Source organism: Chanodichthys erythropterus, chromosome 11 (assembly GCF_024489055.1).
Source record: "Chanodichthys erythropterus isolate Z2021 chromosome 11, ASM2448905v1, whole genome shotgun sequence".
NCBI lineage: Eukaryota > Metazoa > Chordata > Actinopteri > Cypriniformes > Xenocyprididae > Chanodichthys > Chanodichthys erythropterus.
In genome coordinates this window covers 34,070,263-34,090,854 of record NC_090231.1, presented here as the reverse complement: position 1 = coordinate 34,090,854, position 20,592 = coordinate 34,070,263, and the positions used below count along the sequence as shown (strand labels likewise).

The window sequence follows — 20,592 nt, the reverse complement described above, 5'->3', positions numbered from 1 at the left end:
AACTACAATGTGTGTAACTGGCACACTGATCTGGGAAAGTGGAAACATAATAGTGATCAATCGATCCAAGCCTGTCCAAAGCCTCAATAAACACAGTGCCCCCCAAAAAAAAAAAAGAAAAGAAAAGAAACTGGGTTGTAACCGGGAACAGTATCAATACAACCTGTTCAGTAGGGCTGGGACAGAGAGTTTGTTTCTGTCTAAGTGAACAAGAGATGTATGGCAAACAATAGCTAAACATGACACCCAGCTGAGGGTGTTTGTCCAGTAGACCAGCCACTATACATTTATGATATGTTCATAATAATAATAACAACATGGACAGAATAATAAAGTCATCTTAAAATGTACATAAGGTGCATGTACATTCACAAACCCCTGATAAACTTAAATGTCTGTAATTCATCAAGAATGAAAAAAAAAAAAAAAAAAAAACATGTTTAGTAGAAGTACTTATTTTAAGTATTAGTACTTATTTTGATTACACTGAAAAACTTTTTCTGAATTTTAAGAATTTACATTATAAGTACCTTATAAGATTCAGTTCATGGTAACAGGTATGAGACTATAGAAAGAAGTTGAAAACAATAACACCACACAGCTGCTGTAACCTTCTGCATGTCGATAAGGGTGCTGGAAACAGTTTACAAAACAGGAGCAGTATCCCTTGTGTTTATTTACGCGACTGTGATGAGAAATACATTTTCACTCACCATTGTTATTCGTATATTACAGCGCAGCCGATCTTCTGTTATAATCCGTTTTGTAACTGTTTATTAAAATAAAATAAACCTCTTGAAATTCTCGGTGTGATGTCACGGTCTGTTTTGGCCTCTCGTGCGGTTTAATGCCCCCTCAGGACCAGTGTTGTCGCTCCATAATAGTGTACACCGCACCGGTAAACTCGAGCGCACTGACTGTACTGCAGTGAGCGTCTGCTCTACAGTAAAGTTGAACTTTGTGGCTGCTGCTTGACGGAATCAAAGTGGCAAACAACCCATAAATGGAGAATTTCGTGCGTTGCCTTTGGCCAATAGGAGCGCCGCTCAGCGCGTCATTCCAAAGGGAATCCCACCAGATGATTTCGGGTGTATTAAAGCGTGTGCTATATGCGCAGTGTGGCTGCGTAAAATAAATTACCGGTACTACATCACTATAATGAACCATTAGGTAGAATATAGAAATATTATTGAAGCGAATTTTATTGTTGTATGCATGTATGAAATGATGCATATGTTATCTCTATTTATGTATTAACATTTATGTATTTTGATGTCACATTCTATTAAGAAAAAAAGCTTACAATAAGATACTTTTTCTAATTCTAACCCATGCAAGGTCATTTTTATATCATATTTATATACATATATTATTATTATTCATATTATATTTCTATAAAAGTATATTCTATGTCAATTCATCCTTACATGCTATGAAATGTTCATATTAAAATTGGACAAAAATCTTTCCCCAGCCATAACCTTGTAATCTCATATTTTAGCAGCTTGTATTTCAAGGGGAACCTTTTTTGAAGAACCTTTGACAATATTTTGATAGAAACTTGTGACAGATCAAATTCATGAACGGCAGTCAAACCTAAGCTAACAAACTAAAAGGCTTAACAAAATAATTCATTCTAACCACTCTTTCTCTCTCTCTCTCAGTTTGTCAATTCAAGTGTGCTTTATTGGCATGAAAAAAACTATACATTTGTATTGCCAAAGCAACTGCAGCTGGGCTACTTACAAATAGTGCATATATGTACTAACAGAAAAAAAGAAAAAGAATAGTAATAATAATATATAAAAGTATCTCTCTCTCTCTCTCTCTCTCTCTCTCTCTCTCTCTCTCTCTCTCTCTCTCTCTCTCTCTCTCTCTCTCTCTCTCTCATTTTTGATGTTATAAAACATGTAAATTTCAAATAAATGCTAATGTATCATGATTCTCACTCACACTGATTGATAATAATAAGAGATGTTTCTTGAGCACCAAATCAGCATATCAGAATGATTTCTGAAGGATCATGTGACACTTGCTTAGTTGGGGACACTTGACATTCGACTTGACATTTGATAATCAATAGTGCTTTGATCTGCCTGCACTGACACTATTCTTTAAGAGCTGCTGTGCAGCCAAAATTATGTACCAGTTATCAATGTAAAGCTGCTTTGACACAATCTACATTGTAAAAAGCGCTACATAAATAAAGGAGACTTGACTTCACTTGACTGAAGACTGGAGTAATGATGCTGAAAACAGAGACTTTAAATTTGTAATAATATTTCACAAAATATTACGGTTCTCATTTATGATCATATAAATGCAGGGTCATGAGCATGATATTTTTTTCAAAATCATAAAAAAAAAACTTACAGACCATTACAAGCCATTTACAATTGAAATTTTACCCTTTGACAATTGACTATTACAAGCCACTTACAACTGGATTATAACATTTCATAATTCTATTTGAGTAAGTGAATTCTGAGTAAAGCAGAAATGTATTACCCGTAACTTTATCCTTCCACCCTTTAGATCCACGGGAGGTGGAGCTGGTCCAGGTCAAGCTCAAACCATGACGTCCAGAGAGGGGGAGCTGGAGCATGGTTTGGCTCTGCAGTGAGACTCATTGAGACTGTGCGTGCAGGATTCCGATCATTCCAGCAGGTGGCGCTACAAGTCCAATAATACACTCAAGCTGAAATATGCATCATATGAAAACTATCTATTAATATGCATGCTGTTTTCGGCGTCGCAACGCAATTACTACTCATTTAAACAGTGGGCCTTTGATATAAACAACTGTAAAGTGCATTCGAATATACATTTCTGTATACATTTCTCTAAATTCCAGCTCAAGGTTCACATTTTGACTCAAAAAAAAAAAAAAAAAAAAAGTGTAATACTTTAATATACTTTCTAATTTTAATGGACAACATGAATATTCGTATTTAAAATCAGACGACAGGGCTCGCCATAGGCATAGCTCAACTCCTCCTGTTTTTTGTGGTCCAGAGCTGAAGCACGCTGCACCTCCCCATTTCGCCTTTAATAAACATGGCTGAACTGAAAACCAACGCTAAATTAGAGGACTGAGCCGTTCTGCAGCACCAGCACAGGACTCACACACACTCAAACTGTTGAATCAAGCGAGAAGACTGAACATGACATGAATGTTTAGAGTGGGGAAACCAAAGCAGCAAAAGTTTGAGTTTGACAGCCTTAAACGAAGAGACCTGAGCGGGACAGACCAGATCCAGCTGAGATACTACTGCATACATACCAGAGACTAAAAACTACTTTTGAATTTATGGAAATTATGCATTTAAATGCATCGTCTACTGAAGAAACCCTGGATTTGAAGGTCTGAAGTAACCAAAAATAATTTGGCTTACATTTTAACAGTTTTAAGACGCTTTTATATGGATTTACAGTTCGCATTTTTGTCAAATCGTCCAGTTTAAATGATGTTCTCCAATAAACAAACGAAGCCTACTTTTAAGTCTTATCTTCCTCCACTTCAGGTGAGTGAGACACTAGCATGCTAACGACTAGCAGCTAAAGACAAGAGTAAACAGTCTCATTTATTAAACTGTTGTGTTAAGAAAACTGTGTCACCCCATGTGTTTGACATCTGGACGACTGGTAACCTCATACTGTAGTGCAGTCTTCACTTGGTTTGATAGTTATATATATATATATATATATATATATATATATATATATATATATATATATATATATATATATATATATATTCTGTAACTTAGGTGTCAGCTGTTCACAGTGGTTACGTTGTTGTTCAGTTAATATCTAAATAGCGTGTGCTGGGCGATGCATATGTCAATGTGTTTGTAAGGAAAACAAACGAGAAGCGATTAGCAAAGTGTCTGAAATGTACATCTATGTCATGGAATTATTGGATAATAACCCCATGAATTACAATAAAGTATATGATTATTATTATTTACTATATAGTAATAACAATAGCATGTTACGGGGAGACATCTTAGCACAAGGGTGTAATTTTATCTTTTCAGTAAAAAAAAAGAAAGTTTTTTACTCCACAAATCTAAAAACATTAATCTGTCCACAAATTCCCCATTAACAAATAGACACAAAACCTTTTATATTCAACAAAATGCACGTCGCAAAAAATCACTCTTTTTCCAGAGACAAAAAATTATATCAATTAATCAATTTGACTGGTAAGACCTTACAAATGTTGATATTCAGATGAAATGACAACTCATTAAAAGTGTTGATATTTCATCTATGGTCTAGAGAACCATGTAAGAGTAAAGACCTAGTCAACACTTAGTCTTGTATACTTGAAAATGGTTAGGTGATTTTAATAAGTGTTTTTAATGTTTCGCAGACTGATTCAAATAAAAGTCCTCAACTGCCCATCAAGAAACTAGAAGCAAAACTTCTACCAGGTGAGTGATTTTAAAAACTATTTACTTTGGAAAACCGTAGGCGCTGGTGCATCAGACCTCTTCACAAACAACTTCACAGGGTTGGGGAGGTGTGGCTTAGTAGTTGAAGATTTGGTCTGGTAATTGAATGTAGTTTCAAGCTCCTGTGTCCTATTTGACAAAGCTGGTTTCAGTGGCTACCCAGGTAAGTTTGAGTTTGAGCAACCTCTGGTTTTTCTGGTAGTCTGCATTCTTCGCCATGATTTCTGGCTAACCTTCTCCGGAGCAGGTTTTATTCTGGGTTAGAGATTGCAAACCAGAACTGGGCCCTATACCATGAAAACAGTTTAGGTGGATAGCCAGGTATGTTTCAGTTTAGTTTGTGGCAACCCTGGGTTTCAGGCACTATGAAAGTGGCTCAACTTTTAGCGATGTTCATCATTATAGTAACTTATGATTCATGGCTAACCTGCTCCAGGGCAGGTTATGTTCAAAGTAAAAGATCTCAAACTGAAATGGGACCAATCAGCTGTGAGCAAAATTAGACATTTCTGATATAATAAAGTCACTCCCCCAGTTTCTCTTGCTCCAAATTAAAGGTCACTACACCGTAAAATAAGTTTAAATTTGATTATTATGATTATTTTATATGATTTATATATTATTATATCATTTTTATACCCTTAATCCATAACACAAGCAATTTTAGTTTAAAGTCCCTGTAAAGTCAATTCTGAGAATTCTTTCTAAACACTTTATAAATGTTACAAATAACTTATTTCATTTACTTGCAGATTTTTTTAATCATTCAAATTTGGCTGGGTGGTTAATAACACATTTTTCTGTGGTGTGACAAGCTCAAAACACATACTTTAAAATGACTTTACAGGGACTTTAACAATTATTATTAAGCATTTAGTTTAAATGAACATAAATATATACAGAAAACGATATAAATACCATTTAGAATCAATTGGTAAAGCTTCAAAAATCACTACATGTGAGTTTACATGTTTGAGTCTCTGTATACCTATATTTTGAGGACTGTGATTGGCTGTTCTCTACTGATGTCACACTTTAATGTGCACAGGATCAAAGCCCGAGAAAGAGTTTGGCCAACGGTTGGCCAACTTGACAGAGAAAGTTGATCAGCTTCGTGGTACCAACAAAGCTTGGGCTGGTTTGATTGATATATATATATATATATATATATATGTATATAGATATATATATATATATAGATATATCTCAATTAAGTTAAGTTGATTCACTTGCATTAAGTTGATTCACTTGCATTAAAATAGTCCGTTGTTTAGTTGCAGATGTAACACATTTAGGTGCACGGTTAACCACAAACTCTTTACAGAGAATGTTTAATAGCGAGAGATTGTGAACCTGCTGAACCTGATCTAAATTCAGAGTTTAACTGTTTTGTAACAGTCCATTGAAGTAACTGGTTCATGAAATAGGATTGATCTTGGGTTGTTGAGTTACTTTAAACAGAAAGTGTCTTCTTAATGAAAACAAACAATTTGGTGGTTTTGCTTTTTTTGCTGTTCAAACAGCCGCATATTTTGGTACATTATGAACTAATAGATGCCTGCCTCTTCGTTTCCATAGCAATCGGTTGTCTTTGCCCTTTTTTCTATTTTTACCATTGAATCACCAATCAGCTTCAGCTATTGTGTGGTGAACATGTTCTGCGCTTCTGGCAGGAGAAAAGTGTGTGTGACAAAGAGAAAAATGAAACAGAAATGATGTCTCAGTCGTCTTGAGTGATCAGTTGAACATGATATTCACAGAGGTCGTTCCTGTATACGGAACAGTATCTTATCCAACCCGTTTCCTGCACTTGTGCAGCCTCTGAATTTTTAATGCGTGGCTTCGCATAAGGAGCCCGTGATCTGACCTGGTTTGTTGTGTTTGGGTCTTGATGCCATCTGAAGAGTTTTCAGAGAGTCTATGATGCAGCACTTCCCTCTAGAAGGCTTTTTTTTTTAATGCCACACTTCCTGATTTTTGAACTGTAAATAGAGCAAGTATGTGAGGCTAAGCTGAAAATGATTTAAAAAAAAAAAAAGAGGTAGTTCACCCAAAAATGAAAATCATTTACTCGTCCACATAAACCTGTATGTGTTTTCTTCTTCTGCTGAAAATGAAAAGAGAACATTTAAAGAAATGTACTAGTCGCTGGTCTACAGTCTGCCTGGAGCTACAAAATGACCATAAATGTGTTATAAAATTATTCTTTAAATTTCACATCTTCTAAATCTCTATGGTAGCTTAAATTATCAAACTTACATCATTGTTTACTGATAATCTTTTCTACTAGTGTTAAATACCCCCATTTTTTTAATGTTGTTTATATATCTGTGGTGTTTTTAATATGCTTTAAGACAAACCATGTGCAAATTCATCAAAGACAGTCTCTCAAACACGGTTTGAAGCCGCCTGTTTCCTACCGCCACAATCTTGTAACCAAACTTGTCAATGTGCGGGCGGGGCTCTATTATTATTTTTAATGTTTTCTTGCTCTGTGGGCATTTTAACACATTGTGCACAGGAAGAAACACGTACATATAGCAATGTAGCGAGTGAATTATGTATGTTATGATGAACTTGTATGCCTTTCTCCACTGACTTTCTATGATGTTCAAAGCATGATTTTTAGAAGGCAGATGTCTGACTCTGAGATGGCGAATGGAAACATGGTTTGTGTAACATTAGCAACACATTATTAGCTGTTTAACACAGTCAGGCCAAAGGCTAATCAAATCAATTACCGTTAATGTGTCTGACGTTGTAGAGAGCAATACATAAAACGCATTACCGTTCTGATACATCGACTTGTAGACGACTCTGTATAATTTGCTCTTCCTCTTCTTCTTCTGAATCAGTTTCTGGTTCAAACATGGCTGAATTAAACCAATATTACCACTTACCACTGTGTAGCGTTGACTAAAGTTGAGCAAGTGGACCAGGTAGTCTGAGCTGGTATGATTGAGTGGAGGCTTAGACTAATTTGCATGTTCATAACTCTGTGTATACTAAATGAAGCAAGGGTGTAGAGAAATTATAAGGCATGAAGAAATTATTTTCATAGGAAAAATTGCACAAAAATGTCATTTTGAATATCAAAGATGAGTTTTAAGGAATAAAATTATGGACTGTGTTGTGCCAAATTCTGACCACTGCCAGATTATTGCCCCCTAGTATAATCCAAGTTTAGGATTAGGTGTGGGTGTGTGGTTAGGACTAAGGGTGGGGTTAGAATTAAGCAATCGGGTACTGACTTCAACGAGGGGGGGTAATAATTTGGCAGGCAATCAAAATTCAGCACAACAACAACAACAACAACAAGGGAACTTTAATTTGATAATCACTGTGACCAGATCTGTGAACTGTATCAGTTAAATCGTGACTGAATCATTTAGACTAGTTTTGTGAACTGGATCAATTGATTAATTAAAAACTATTTATACATGCAAAAAAGCTTACATTTAATCTCTTTCTCATGAAAAGGCTTCAGAAGATTTGGAATATAGCATATGAATCATATTAACCTTTCTTATGATTCTATTCTAGTGTTTTTGTGTCTTTGAAGCTTTAAAATTCTTCATTCTTTGTCATTGCATGGAAAAGAGTGAGCAGTACAAAGTGTCTTTCGTTGAAGAAAGCGAGTCATATGGGTTTTGAATAACATGAGAATGTGTAAATGATGATGCTGGAATTAATTTCGGATGAACTACCCTTTTAAATCGACTCTTGTGCAGAATGCAGATTTTGTTGTATCTGTGGAACCAGGAAATGTATAAAGCAGCAGCCTCGCTCTTGTGAACCCTGCCTACTTTAACACATTAAAAATGTGGTTAAGTGTTTGCTAAATCAATAGATCAGTATCTTGATCACCACGTATTTTAGGAGACTGTTTGATTCTATCCGATCCTGGTTTTAAATGTATGTTCCTGTATGTCTTATATTTACCATTGCCAAGCACATTGTATAGGGTGCGTCCCCTTCTACCATTTAATCCTAATGTCCTGGTTCTTCTGAATAAAGTCTTCATGTTCTGACAGGTAGTTTTATCCTCACAGTCTAATAGCTGTAAAGCATTGCCTATTATTCTGTGTTACCTTTCAAACTTATGCAATGGCAGATCCGATTTTTCCAAGCCATTGACAACACATGTGTCAGCTCCAGCTTTGTGATGGCAGAGATCTTAATGCAACCAGACAGTTTCTCTGTTCCTAGAAGTGTTGGGAAATAAACAGAAAGTCTGTAGTGCTGTGGCGTCTGGGGAAGTACTCTGCATTTAGGCGTTCACTCCTTATAATTAAGCCGCACATCATGGACCTTCCCTGTTTCCAAAATAGACGTGCTATGCAGTTTTTAGTTCTTCATCTGAAATTAAAACAAAACCTCCCTTGTCACTGCTTTTTGTGGACTGTGGTGACAGCAGGGTGGCACACGGTGTGGTAAAATCGGTAAAAATGTATGCAGAGGCTTGAATACTCTAGTGCAGAGTGTACACCAGAATATCAAGGGATAGGTTCCTTTACCACGCTTCTTATTGCCTGTTAGAATTTGGCTGTTTTTTGTTTTTACCAAGACAAGTTGATCAATTACACAATCATTCAAAAGTTAGGGTTCAGTGAAGATGATTTTTTTAAGTAATGTTTTGTTAAATTTTTGTTAAAGGTGCCCTAGAATCAAAAATTGAATTTACCTTGGCATAGTTGAATAACAAGAGTTCAGTACATGGAAATGACATACAGTGAGTCTCAAACTCCATTGCTTCCTCCATCTTATATAAATCTTATGTGTTTAAAAGATCTCCGAAGAACAGGCGAATCTCAACATAACACTGACTGTTACATAACAGTCGGGATCATTAATATGTATGACCCCAATTTTTGCATATGCCAGCCCATGTTCAAGGCAATAGACAAGGGAAGTCAGTATTAACGTCTGGATGTGCACAGCTGAATCATCAGACTAGGTAAGCAAGCAAGGACAACAGCGAAAAATGGCAGATGGAGCGATAATAACTGACATGATCCATGATTACATGATATTTTTAGTGATATTTATGAATTCTTTCTAAATGTTTCGTACTGTTAAATGTGGTTAAAGTTACCATTGTTTATTACTGTATTTGCGGTGACAAGAGCCGTCGTTATTTTCATTATTAAACACTTGCAGTCTTTATTAATTATAAACACAACTTCATTCTTTGTAAATCTCTCCAACAGTGTAGCATTAGCTCGTTAGCCACAGAGCATATAGCCTCAAACTCATTCAGAATCAAATGTAAACATCCAAATAAATACTATACTCACATGATCCGATCCATGCATACAGCATGCATGACGAACATCTTGTAAAGATCCATTTGAGGGTTATATTAGCTGTGTGAACTTTGTTTATGCACTGTATAACTGCACTTATATTTGAGAGCTCGGGGGCAGGGAGCGAGAGATTTAAAGGGGCTGCGCAGCCTGAATCGGTGCATACTTAATTATGCCCCAAAATAGGTAGTTAAAAAAAATCTATGGGGTATTTTGAGCTGAAACTTCACAGACACATTCAGGGGATATCTTAGACTTATATTACATCTTTTGAAAAGACGTTCTACGGCACCTTTAATTACTTTTATTCAGCAAGGACACATTAAATTAAGCAAAAGTGACAGACATTTAAAGTTACAAAAGGTTTCTATTTCAAATAAATGCTGTTCTTTTGAGCTTTCTAAAATGTATTATGGTTTCCACGAAAATATTAAGCAGCACAACTGTTTTCAACATTGATTATAAGAACAAAAGTTTCTTGAGCAAAGTCAACTTTGCCATCACAGGGGAAAAAATACATTTTAAACTATTACAATAGAAAGCAGTTATTTTAAATTAAGAGCATAAGAGGCTGTTAAGAGCATAAGAGACTTTTTCCTGAAACTTTTGAACAATTGTGTATGTGTGTTGTAGATTAATCTATGATAAGTGAAAACTGATATAACTTTTTCAGTGCATATGAATTGCGAGCTGGGCTTTTTGAAGTAGCTAACGGATATCTTTAAAACCTTCTGGTTCTTAAGCTTTTGAGACTGCAATATCATTGTGCAAGTTAGAAAGTTAGTTTTTATTTATATTTAACTCACTCTTATTTGTTTTCCTGTTCTTGAATTATTTTTTATTGTATTGCTGATGACAGTGATGACGATGATGATAATAAATTGCAGATATTAAAGGGTTAGTTCACCCAAAAATGAAAATTCTGTCATTAATTACTCACCCTCATGTCGTTCCACACCCGTAAGACCTTCGTTCATCTTCCAAACACAAATTAAGATATTTCTGATAAAATCCGATGACAGTGAGACCTGCATTACCAGTAAGACAACTAACACTTTCAATGCCCAGAAAAGTACTGAAGATTCCAAAACACTGCTTCATGAAGCTTCAAAGCTTTACAAATCGTTTGTTTCGAATCAGTGGTTCAGAGCATGAATCAAACTGCCAAAGTCACGTGAACCATTGAAATTTCGAAATCACTTATGACATAAATCATGTGACGTTTAAGCTCCAAACCACTGATTCGAAACAAAAGATACGTAAAGCTTTGAAGCTTCATGAAGCAGTGTTTTGAAATCGCCCATCACTAGGTATTGTTGAATAAAGTCGTTATTTTTTTTTTGTTTTGTTACACAAAAAGTATTCTCGTCGCTTCATAACATTAAGATTGAGCCTCTCACATGAACTGTTTTTAAATATGTCTTTAGTAGCTTTCTGGGCATTGAAAGTGTTAATTATCTTGCTGGCAGTGCAGGCCTCACTGAGCCATCGGATTTTATGAAAAATATCTTAATTTGTGTTCGGAAGATGAATGAAGGTCTTACAGGTGTGGAACGGCATGAGGGTAAGTAATTAATGAGTTTTCCTTTTTTTTGTGAACTACCCTTTAAAATTGTGTTCTATTTTAAAATAAAACACAAACTAATATCCAACATTTTAAATACAGGTGAATTTCAACATGACAAATTAAGGATAATGTACAGTATGAAAAGTAGATATTCATTTGGGCTTTTTTTAAAATATAGAATACCTTTACAAGTGCTATTAAATTAGTGTTATTAAAGTGGCAATCAAAGGTAATTTAGACAAAATTTATACTTACATAATGCATTCTATTTCAAAAGGCCTAATGGCTTTCTGTATAATAAAGAGGAAAAAAAAACATTTTTTTTTTTTTTTAAAGTCTGTCTTTGTCATATTCGTTGGATTGTTTTAGTCCTGCATGACATTTTAGTAGAATGTATCCATTCAGATCCTACTGACTGCTCCATTGAAATCGCTCCACCAGTCCCTACACACACATTGAAGCCTACTGGTGCCTAGTCATCTCAACAAAACATGGCCATTGTCTCATGAATTGTGTCTTTTTACAAGCCCACGCACACATTTTCTCTCTCTCTCTCTGTCTGTTAGGCCTATTCTTATCATGTTGCTCTGATCCATTGACATGTAACTTTTGTGGCACAGTGCAACAAGGTGAGAATTCCTGTGCCGAACTTGATCCAACCTTAAAGTACACAGTGTCCTCCACTTGCAATATTCAGCATCTTCTGTCCCTACTTTAGCCATAGACACAATTTTATACTTTAGCGCTGCTATAATTGTTGCCCAAATTCAAAGTTAAGAAAAACACATTCCAAGGTATTCTGATCAAACATGCCACCTGCCTAAACCCCCCTTTTGTAACAGGATGTAAACACAGGAAGCCTGGTCACATGGTCATACTTAAATATTTGATGCTGTTATTTTAAGATGCAGACTGTCTTTTAAATTGACTCTGGTCTTTTAATCAAGTAGGTTTGATGTCAAGTGTGTATTATTAGAGGCATGGCTATGATGTGTGCTCTCATGCATTGTCATTTCTGAAATCTCAAAACCATCACTATCAGGATATACTGTACACAGCCATCACATCTTGTAGATTTTATGTGATCGGGTTAAAAATTACAAAAATAATTTTAAAAGTTTGGGGATGATAAGTTAAATTGATTTTGAAAGAAATATTGTATAGTACAATTTCATTGTGGTGTCGTTTTGCTGCATTCACAGTGCATCTGCATTTCCTTCCCATCAGCCGTCTGGACTGATCTTCTGCTGTTTACTGTTAGATCAAAGAGGATGAACTGCTGGTTAATCCCTGTAGATCGGTGATCAGTAACACGGTGACGTTGTCATGGCCATTTACAGACCAGGCTGCTTGTGGAGCGGAAGTTGTTTTGAAATTTGCGAGTGGGTGTGTGCCTGCGTGAATATGTGAGAAGATGGGTTATAGAGATTGTGGCTTCATACTGAGGTCTTAAAGGGATAGTTCACCCCAAACTGAAAATTATCCCATGATTTACTCACCCTCAAGCCATCCTAGATGTATATGACTATCTTTTTTCAGACAAACACAGTCAGAGTTATTAAAAAATATTTAAAAATATCCATGATTTTGAAGCCCAAAAAAGTACATCCATCCATCCATCATAAAAAGAAATATATCCGTAGTTACAGCTTTATAACTTCTGACGCAATGCTATCGATCCCCCCAGCAGATAAACGATAAGAACTTTGACAGCCAATTAGAATCCATCCTACTTTAAATAGTTGGAGCATTTAAAGCTGCAGGCGATTAAAAACGATATTGTCCTATCGTAAGATTATTGTGGAGACAGCTGAGGTTAAGGCAGGAATTTGCAGCTCTACATGCAAATTACAATTACTCTTCATCAATAAGGTGAGAACCAGACCTGTTACATCTAAATATACTCAGATGAATTTAAGTGTACCATCCAAGTAGTAAAAGAAGATGTTTGTTGTAATGATGAAGTTGTAGATGTTCCATTGTCTGGCTATCGCCAGCCAAGCTCAATTTAAAATTGAACATTGGTCTGGAGAGTCTGTATGTATTTTCTACTGCACAAGAGGCGTGATCAACGAGCATTATTCACGCAATTGGATAGTCCTTCAACCAATCAGATCAACGATCTGGGCCAAGGCACAGTTCAGACCGTCTAGTGGGAGTACAACGTTTTAGGCTATAAAGGATGACAAGGAATCTGTAATCTAGGGTAATGGTGAAATTTGTTAAACTGATTACGCTGGTTATTCTGATAATGCATTCAGTTAGCAAATTATCTAATAGTTAAATATTCAAGTAGTGGTGGATGTTTATAATTTTGTGAATGATGACATTCAGAGTCTTCAGAAAACTACAGAACATTCTCCAGAATTCTTTGGCATCAAATTCCAAGCAGGTGCAGTCATAAACGAATTGTTTTTCTCAGAAAACTCGAACTACTTTTTTTAATGGCTAGACGTTTAGTGAAGTGTTCACCAATATTTTGCCTGAGATGCAAACTCTTTTGCAGGGCCCAACCTCCATCTTAGCTAGTCTGCATCATGCCCTACTGTAACCCCTGACAGTCCCAGCTGTGAGACAAACACTGCTCACACAACCACACTCACACAAATTGCTGGAGTTTGTTTTATTCCCGCACTCTTTCTCTCAGCAGCTTGATTATTCTTCTCCAATATACACACATCTCTGTTCATTTTTGCCTCTTAATGTGTCTGAATGGTCTTTAGAGTGAAAAGAGGAGGAAGTGCTATGTTTAGAATGAAGCAATGTCGGTTTCTTTATTTCCATGTGTGTGTGTCTTATAGAGTTCAGCCAGAGACGGTAGAGGAGATGTTTGCTGTAGCCTACGATTTTAAACAGTGTCCGGAATTAGAAATGTGTGTTTTGATCATTTTGACTACTCAAGTTCTGTTTTTTTTTTCTTTTCTTAAATGGTTTGTTTATATACATTTAATAACAATGTTATCTTAAAAATAAATATCCATTTTCCACACTGTACATTTTGATGTAGTGATGCCTAAATTCATTTGTAGCATTTAAAACAATTGATTTTAGTTTTTATTGTACTATTTTTAATATGTTTAGACAAAATAGTAAAGAATTGCAGTATTGGCTATTTATTGGTCATCTGCCATAGCATATAAATAATATCCAATATACACATAAGGAAGAATTAACGACGAGCTGTTGAATTCTTAGAAAATAATGCACACCCGAGGTGCTAAGAATTAACATGAATTCAATGGCCCAGAGTCAATTATTCCACTTATACTACAGTTACCACACCTCAAGACACTGTTCTGACATTTGGCACTCTTGTGTGTGGGATTAATTTCTTACGTATCTCATCCCAAGCCTCCGTTGCTAATTCCAAAACGTCATTTCAGAACTAGTAACGGAGGCTTCAGCCTTGATAGCAGAGTAATACCGATGATACAGTTATTAACGCAGTTGAGAGAAGAGAGAGAGAGAATAAGCTTATGTGAATTAGCCTACCTGAGTCTGTGCCTCTCTCACGGCAGCCGCGTCTCTACTAATAGTGAAACTGAGTTTATCTACCTCAAACACCACACAGTTATTACCTCTCTGGTGAGAAATGTCATGTAGCTTTTAAATTGCTCAAATATTTTACTGATTAATTCGTCAGAGCAGCGCTGACAAAACATTTCTGTTCGAGTGTGTGTCTGTACTATACAGTACGTGTATATTTTTGAAAGAGAGAGAGTGGGAGTGAGTATGCACTTTCAGGACACAAAACATATTTTTTGGCAAAAACCATGACAATTATTTGATGTTTTCATCCTATTGTTTACTTCATTTATTTGCTTGGTCAGTGTTGTTGTGGGTTTTGTTTCTTTTGCGGTTGTAGGCTGTAAGGACCTATTGAAATAACTGAAATCATTTGGCGAAGTGATAGGGAACTGTAATTCAGTCAAGACCTGCCTAGAACTACTTTAGCCATGTGTTTCCCTAAAAATAATTGCACACCTTAAAACGATGGTCAACAAATCAGATTCAAGCATTCAACAGCCCCCTAGTATAAATATACAATAATTAGTCTGTCTTCCAAAATTGTAATATTTGTGCATTCTTAAAGCTGCAGTCCGCCATTTTTCCTCTTTGTCGCCATCTCTGTTTGAAACCTGCAATTGCAGTCATATGCGGTACAATTATCTGTACGTGCGTTGTGCCTCGGCACAGCTCGTCAGCGCGGATGAATCTAATGCTTGCTGTCAGTCACCGCACCGGTGTGGATACTGAACTTCAGAATCACAGATTCTATGTCTTGAAAGTATGACCAATATAAGAATTTTCACTGGAAAATATCATCTGAACAAGTAAGTAACATGTCTGCCACTTTTGTTCTGACCAACTGAGGAAAAAAGCATTAGGCCTACAATAAAATGCGCTGCCAATGATGATTAAATCTAACGATCGTTTAGCTCGGATCATGCCAAACCGTGCAGATTATTATTACTGTTATATTGTTCTCACATTGTTAATGTTAACAACATCAGTATTGCTTTGACTATGTGTATATTAGCGTTACCTGTAGATTTCAATTTCTGTAGCCACTCAACAGTCCAAAGTCTTTTGCTTTTGACTACGGCTGAATCTCCAGCTGTCACTGATTATTGTCATTTGGAACTTTCTGGATTACAATCGACCATCAAAATGATAAGTTTAATTATTTCAGCTGATGTGAGAACAGGCTATAAATGATCCGCTACCAGCAGCATCCTCACGTGATAAAACCGCCTGGACGGGACTCCTTCCTTTCTGTTTATGGATGTGACGTAATGGCGCACAGAGGAACTGCTGCATGCTTGAATTACAAGCTTACCATTGTGAATCGGGCTAAAGTAAGGAGATAGTTTTGAGCACTGGCTGGTTATGTACTTGCTCAAAAATTGATTTTGGATAATTTTTAACCAAAAAAAGTTAAGTACTGCAGCTTTAAATAATTTGTTGTAACTAGGTACATGTGCCCATCCCTAGTTAAGGCCTGTTCACAGCAAGAACGATAACTATAAACATATATAACTATATTTGCATCCACACCAACATTGTCAACGTCGTATTCTGTTTACTCTAAGCGTGCTCTGCACTTATGTTGTCTGCCATTTTAAATGCTCCAGCTCTTTAAAGTTTGGTGGATTCTATTTAGCTGTCAAAGTTTTTGTTCACTTTGTCACATTATTCACTGGTACCAGTGAGTATTATTAGTGCAAACAAGATCTCTCTGTCCTAAAACCTTGTTTCTTTATACTAAAAGCCTATGTTGGTTCCTCATACACCTGCCTTTGAACTTTGATCTTTTCCTGTTCGTGTTAAAAAAAAAAAGGAAGAAAATAAAAAAAAAGAGACAGAATGTTCAGGACTCTCAGCATGCATGTGCACACTCAGTACATGGTAAAAGTTTATGTGACTGTTTAGTCAGCACAACAGGTCATTGCTTTTAATAGGGCATCATTTTAAAACCAACATGAAAGGAGAGTCACAACTTTGCTCAGGAGAGAGTTTCCCCTGGAAGGCCATTATGAAGGGGGTGGGGCTCAAGTGTGTGTTACATGAGTGGTCAGTGATCCAGAAGTTCCTCTGAACTCTTCCTGTGTGGAGAGTGCAAAATCTAATATAACCCTGCTTGTGTATTGTGGAGGAACTGTAGTGTTACAGCTTGTTTATTTAGCACCCAGAAGTGGTTGATCGCATACAATACATGTATGTATAGTTTAAGTCCTGTCTGTTTAGTTCTTGAAAATTTGGGTTGTGAGATAAAGATATGGATGCATGTTGGAGCAGAGTAGAACAAAACAAATCAATGGTACATGTTAAAGGTGGGGTATGTATTTTTTTTTCAACAACGCTGTTGGACATTGTTGATATTTAAAATCAACCCAAACAAACCCACCCCTCTCTTCATTGCTCCGCCTCCAAAACTCACCCTCCAATCCTAACCACCCTGCTCCGAGTCTGTCTCGTACCCTGGCCCGTCCGCTGCTGGCAGGCAAGGTACGCAGTGCTTCACCTGCACAACTCTCACTATCTGGGCACTGTTATACACGCCATGTGAGTGGATGTCTGTTTATCACAGCTGATGCACAACAAAATGCTTCACGAAAAATAAAGCGCAGATGATGAACGAATGACAAGGAAGCACAAAAAATGAACGTACAGTACACAAGAATAAATACAAACAAGTGTTCATTGTTAGTTGTCAACAGCACAGCAGCCCCAGACAATCAATGACACTCAAACCCAGTGTTACTCACATGTGATGCGGAATCAAAGCAGCCTCCGTGTCTGTTTAGGCCTGCTTAGCTCTCTCCAGCGCTGGAAAGCTTTTCTAATATTAACACTGGTCCTAAAGATCTTGCCTAGTCACAAACCTTCATCCAGTGATATTCTTTTGAGCTGTTTGTATTGTCTCATCATCTCTTTTTTTTCTTTTCTTCTTTTTTTCTTTTTTAAAATCTTCCGCTTGCTCGTTCTCTCTCCTCGACCATCATACGCCCCCTAATGCTGATTGGTTAGACGTTTGTTGTTGGTATTGGCTAGGGATGTGTCACGATTTTCGAATATTCGATTAGTTCGATTTAATTATAGAATATCGAATAGGTTGTGCGATTGTCGTCTTAAAAAAAATCCTCATGTTTCCAATGGTGACACGTTCATGTAACTTAACCAGAGGGGGAAGCGCGCGCTGCCAATAACGCACCTAAAAAGCTGTTAACAGCAGAACATAGACAATCGTGGCATATAACAGAGACGTTAAAATCAGTGTTCACACGACACACGTGCCGTCACTCAGGCTGTTCACAATGATATAACGAGTTTGGGCAGACTAAAATCAATATGGCTTGAGGTAAGCTTGCTGCGATAGTCGGTGTTGCCGGTGTTCAGGAACAACATCGGTATCATAACTTGTCACCGCTCCCGAATTGGCGCTAATTTGAAAGTGAAAGTAAAATCCCCTCAGTCATTCATGGTGCGTGTCCACAAAAAGGTGCCGGACTGGACAAAAGCGAGGCGAACGCCGCGAGCGAGCAACACTGATAGTCCACACTGGCGGAGAGCGAGCGTTTTCAGTTTATTCCTCCGGAAGCTCAACGTAGGAATTAATTGAAAGCGCTCGCTCTGCTTCGCACTGTTATGAATGGCCATGCAGATTTTACTTTCACTTATATTAACGAACATATTAATATGTTTTAGCGCATTACAATCATTATATGGCTTGAGTTAAGACAGCATATTCTCCAATGAATTAAACAGTTTATCAATATCATACAGATTGAAAGCGTTAATGGTCTCTCTCCCACTGTTTGTGTGTTGATGCGTGGGTGCGGGGGAGGGGTGCGATTTTCGAATAATAATCGAATAATTCCCAGCGATTTTCGAATATTATTTTTGCTTGAAATGCCCATCCCTAGTATTGGCTCGAGTAACTTCCAAACAGTGTTGTTAAAAAAAATGCATACCCCAACTTTAAATACAAGCGCCAACATTTCCTTTTAACATATATGTTAAATATGTTAAAATATACAAATTTTAAAATTTTTGCCCCTTTTCCTTTCTCTAAATCTCAGTTCCTTGTTCCTGCTTTACAGGTGAAATAGTTGTGAACGAGGCAAACTTTGTAAAGAAATGCATCAGCACAGAAAGCTGTCAGGATGACCTCTGGGGGAAACTTGTCTGTACCAACTTCAAGGTTTCCTTCATTACCCACAATTCTTTGCCACGACAGGTAAGCTCAGACTTATTTGAGAGTTAGTACTTTGACTGCCTTGATTTTGAAGCATATTGCCTGAAGACATTTTTATATAAAGCAGCCTCACAGCAGCAATAAGCAGTGATTATAATATGGATTATTATTATTAAACGCTTACAAAACATGGTGTTAGTTTATAATATTTATATTTTATAATATTTATATTAAATACAATATTTATAATTTATTTATTTATATATATATATATATATATATTATAATATATTTCAACTTGCAGTGGAAAATAATTAACCTTCTAGCTCAGAAACAACATCTGTAGTTGAAGAAAAATAGACTCTTTTCAGGGTCTGAATGTAGGCATAGGATAGTGGGCGTGTAGTATAGCATTTATTCTCCATAACTTGTTGGTGAGAAATAGAAAATGAATCTACACAGCTGAGCAAAACAAATCAATTGTCTTTCTACTGGACTACAATTTGAATATATTGGTTATTTATACTTATTTATTACTGCGCATGACAAAGCCACAGTCATTTTGGGGAAATGAACCTACTAATGACTTTCAGTACATATACTGACTCATTAAACTGCAATAGAACAAAAAAATACAAACTTAAGTATTGCGAAAACAGGTCTGCATTAGATACACACACATATTGGGGAAATAGTTTACAGTTTTATAATTTATACAATATAATACAGTTCTGTTTATATTGGTGTCATGAGTATTATTCCCTAGAGTGGATAACTGTGGCATATAAGGAGGGAAATACATTTCATACCCTCTCTTTTAGATCATGTCATGCAAAAGAATCCAAAGTCTTTTCCAGAGCAGTGAAATCTGCTGCACATATTAACCTCTATAGACACTCCTTGTTGTTAAGCAGCTCTCAAACAAGTTAAACATGTTAATAATCTCCCTAGTCAACCTATGATCAGCTGATTTACTAAAGAAAGAAGATGAATTGTTACAGTCTTTAAAGCTAATACAGGTCACCCATTACATTTGCTCATATGCAAGCCAGCCGTAGCTCATTAGGTTCTCTTTGCAGGATAATGTCAACAAAAAGATGATAAGCAAATAAATAAAAAATAATCCTTTTTTTATAATTATGTTTACAGAAATTCCAGTGCACCCACCGCCTCCTGGGCGAGCATGATATCCCTCTGGCTTGCGTGGAGCAGGTAGTAACAGGTAATTCAACAGCACGTGAACACACTTCACTATGCTTATCAACACCTGCAGACCACCTGCCAGTCTTCAGGCTTTTTTCTGCTGTTGTTTTCTACCATCACTTAAATGACTATCAAAGACCAGCTTAGCACTTGTATTGTGCACACTACAGAGGAAAGTATTACGGCTCGACTAAACAGGATTTCTCTAACTTTTTTGAAACAAGGACCCCTTTCATAACCCCAAACTGTTATTGGATCCTCCCACACACATACAGCATTGTGAATGACATAATCAAGTAGTTTTCCGCATTGGTCCCACTTTATATTAAGTGGCCTTAACTACTATGTACTTACATC

At 36.5% G+C, this 20,592-nt stretch overlaps 2 protein-coding genes across 8 annotated transcripts in view; one reads left to right on the top strand and one right to left on the bottom strand.

Annotated features, from left to right (window-relative positions):
• Positions 1–943, bottom strand: part of myo1ea (myosin IEa) — a 55,692-nt gene extending 54,749 nt beyond the window's left edge. For 5 of the 6 annotated variants that reach the window (XM_067399513.1, XM_067399515.1, XM_067399517.1 and 2 more), the window contains exon 1: positions 714–943. In XM_067399513.1, the coding sequence (XP_067255614.1) occupies positions 714–716 (3 nt within the window). In that variant the 5' untranslated portion in view covers positions 717–943. The remainder of the gene's footprint in view (positions 1–713) is intronic. The other variant, XM_067399518.1, reaches the window with a different exon arrangement.
• A 2,129-nt stretch (positions 944–3,072) lies between these two features.
• The window catches only part of mtmr10 (myotubularin related protein 10), a 34,584-nt gene continuing 17,064 nt past the window's right edge, over positions 3,073–20,592 (top strand). The window contains exons 1-4 of one of the 2 annotated variants that reach the window (XM_067399511.1): positions 3,073–3,364; positions 4,379–4,439; positions 18,938–19,074; positions 20,182–20,254. In XM_067399511.1, the coding sequence (XP_067255612.1) occupies positions 3,311–3,364; positions 4,379–4,439; positions 18,938–19,074; positions 20,182–20,254 (325 nt within the window). In that variant the 5' untranslated portion in view covers positions 3,073–3,310. Of the gene's footprint in view, positions 3,525–4,378; positions 4,440–18,937; positions 19,075–20,181; positions 20,255–20,592 lie in introns of both variants that reach the window. The other variant, XM_067399512.1, reaches the window with a different exon arrangement.